At 49.5% G+C, this 2,804-nt stretch overlaps 1 protein-coding gene across 1 annotated transcript in view; it reads left to right on the forward strand.

Moving 5' to 3' along the window:
* LOC106813101 (DNA-(apurinic or apyrimidinic site) lyase-like) overlaps positions 1-2,239 on the forward strand; it is a 31,301-nt gene extending 29,062 nt beyond the window's left edge. Inside the window, exons 7-10 of the mRNA XM_014817156.1 lie at positions 205-276; positions 1,222-1,365; positions 1,543-1,723; positions 1,928-2,239. Of these exons, the coding sequence (XP_014672642.1) occupies positions 205-276; positions 1,222-1,365; positions 1,543-1,723; positions 1,928-2,045 (515 nt within the window). The 3' untranslated portion in view covers positions 2,046-2,239. The remainder of the gene's footprint in view (positions 1-204; positions 277-1,221; positions 1,366-1,542; positions 1,724-1,927) is intronic.
* Positions 2,240-2,804: the final 565 nt, after the last annotated feature.

A 2,804-nucleotide genomic window follows, 5' to 3' on the forward strand; every position in this document is an offset into this window, starting at 1 on the left:
CTGTGTTCGCGTTTGCCGGCGACCTTGTACATTTTCTGGTCGCCGTACGGTCGCGGATGGTCGCCGTCCGGTGTGACGGGGGTATTAGGATTACCGGATTTCCTCTAAATTTCGATCCCCGGTTGAGACCTGATTATACATGCCTAAAATGGGCTGCCACCTGGTGTGTGGCTCGGCGGCTGATGATTGGTTGGATTCTTGCAGGAATGTCGGAGCATGATAAGGAGGGGAGAGCGATCACCGCAGAATACGATAAATTCTTCGTCGTCGGCGTCTGTGAGTGATTGCTGCATGCTACATATACTCTCCTTGCTGTACATATGCTCTCATTGCTGTACATATCCTCTCCTTGCTGTACATATACTTTCCTTGCTGTACATATACTCTCCATGCTGTACATATACTCTCCATGCTGTACATATCCTCTCCTTGCTGTACATATCTTCTCCTTGCTGTACATATACTCTCCTTGCTGTACATATACTGTCCTTGCTGTACATATACTCTCTTTGCTGTACATATCCTCTCCTTGCTGTACATATACTCTCCTTGCTGTACATATCCTCTCCTTGCTGTACATATCTTCTCCTTGCTGTACCTATACTCTCCTTGCTGTACATATACTGTCCTTGCTGTACATATACTCTCTTTGCTGTACATATACTCTCCTTGCTGTACATATACTCTCTTTGCTGTACATATACTCTCCTTGCTGTACATATACTCTCTTTGCTGTACGTATACTCTCCTTGCTGTGCATATCCTCTCCTTGCTGTACATATACTCTCCTTGCTGTACATATACTCTCCTTGCTGTACATATCCTTTCCTTGCTGTACATATACTCTCCTTGCTGTACATATACTCTCCTTGCTGTACATATACTCTCCTTGCTGTACATATACTCTCCTTGCTGTACACATGTTACTCTCTCTCTCTCTCTCTCTCTCCTTATGCCTCGTGATCTCTTATAATAATTGTGTGTCTTCCTATTGCGTATATCTGTTACAAATCTCTCCCAGATGTTTCCAAGAGCTATCTTAAGTTTACTTAAAATCTTAACTGTTGCTGTTACTACTACTACTGCTGCTGCTGCTGCTGCTGCTGCTGCTGCTGCTGCTGCTGCTGCTGCTGCTGCTGCTGCTGCTGCTGCTGCTGCTGCTGCGGCTGCTGCTACTCACTGACAGTGATATAACTCTACAGCCGCTCTCCATTCTTGCAGACGTTCCCAACTCACAGAAGAAGCTGGCTCGTCTCGACTACAGACAGAAGTGGGACAAGGACTTCAGAGATTACCTCAAGAAGCTGGAAAACAGCAAACCGGTGATCCTGTGTGGTGACCTCAACGTCTGCCACGAGGAGATAGGTAGGGGGTGCTGTAGTCTGGGTCGAGGAGTGGTGGTTGGTAGGTAGGGATCGCCGTAGCTAGAGGTGGAGACGCGTGTATGGGTAGGGGGCGCTGTGGCTACACGAACACTAGCAGTAATCTATCTAGTTAACGACGGCGGCGGCGTACTGACGGCGCCCCCTGGCGGTGTTTCAGACCTGGCGCGTCCTGCGAATAATCACCGTAACGCTGGGTTCTCGGACGAGGAGCGCGAGGGGTTCACACAGCTGCTAAACGCCGGCTTCATCGACACTTACCGCAGCCTGCACCCCGCGCAGGCCGGCGCCTACACGTTCTGGACCTACATGATGAACGCACGCAGCAAGGACATCGGATGGTGAGCGAGGGAGGTCGGCGGCAGTCTAGCCACCGGGGGGAAGCGGCGCGGCTCTACATTGTCGCGTGTTTCTCTCACCAGGGGGCGGTTCCTGTAGCATTGTCCAGTGTTTTTCTGACTAGGTAGCGCTTCCTGTAACTTTGTCGTGTGTTTCTCTCACCAGGAGGCGATTCCTCTAACATTGTCGTGTGTTTCTCCCACCAGGAGGCTAGATTACTTCGTCATCTCGGAGTCTCTTCTTCCGGATCTCTGTGATAGCGTCATCAGGAAACACACAATGGGAAGCGACCATTGTCCCATAGCACTGCTGCTGGCTGTGTGAACACAGCATCACAATACGATGGGGAGCGACCATTGTCCCATAGCACTGCTGCTGGCTGTGTGAACACAGCATCACGATACGATGGGGAGCGACCATTGTCCCATAGCACTGCTGCTGGCTGTGTGAACACAGCATCACGATACGATGGGGAGCGACCATTGTCTCATAGCACTGCTGCTGGCTGTGTGAACACAGCATCAGCGATACGATGGCGGGCGACCATTGTCCATAGCAGCTGGCTGCTGGCTGTGTGAACACAGCATCACGATACGATGGGGAGCGACCATTGTCTCAATAGCACTGCTGCTGGCTGTGTGAACACAGCATGCACGATACGATGGGGAGGCGACCATTTCGCCATAGCATGCTGCTGCTGTGTGAACAGCAGCGTCCGTGATCCTGTTATAACAACAGCCCGGTCAATTGTCTGTCGCGATTTCATGCCGACCGGCAATCGTGTGTCTCGATTGAAGCCACGGAAGTAGAATGTAGAATTCTTCTGTGCAGGTGTAATCTTGTGATCATGTCTGTCGTGTGTGTGTGGGGGGGGGGGAGGTAGTCAGTTGCCCGATACATCAACGAATATCTATGTTGCCATTAGTTGTTAGATGGTCGGTTTGCATCCAAAAATTCAAAATCTCAATAAAAAAAACTTGTGTATTATATATGTACGTTTTTCTTTACATGTATCACTATTTATTAGTAAGGTGTATGTTTGTGGTTTCAACAGCCTATGTAAGTCAATAAACGTTTCTACTA

This window comes from Priapulus caudatus, unplaced genomic scaffold, assembly GCF_000485595.1.
Source record: "Priapulus caudatus unplaced genomic scaffold, Priapulus_caudatus-5.0.1 Scaffold725, whole genome shotgun sequence".
Classification (NCBI taxonomy): Eukaryota; Metazoa; Priapulida; class Priapulimorpha; order Priapulimorphida; family Priapulidae; genus Priapulus; species Priapulus caudatus.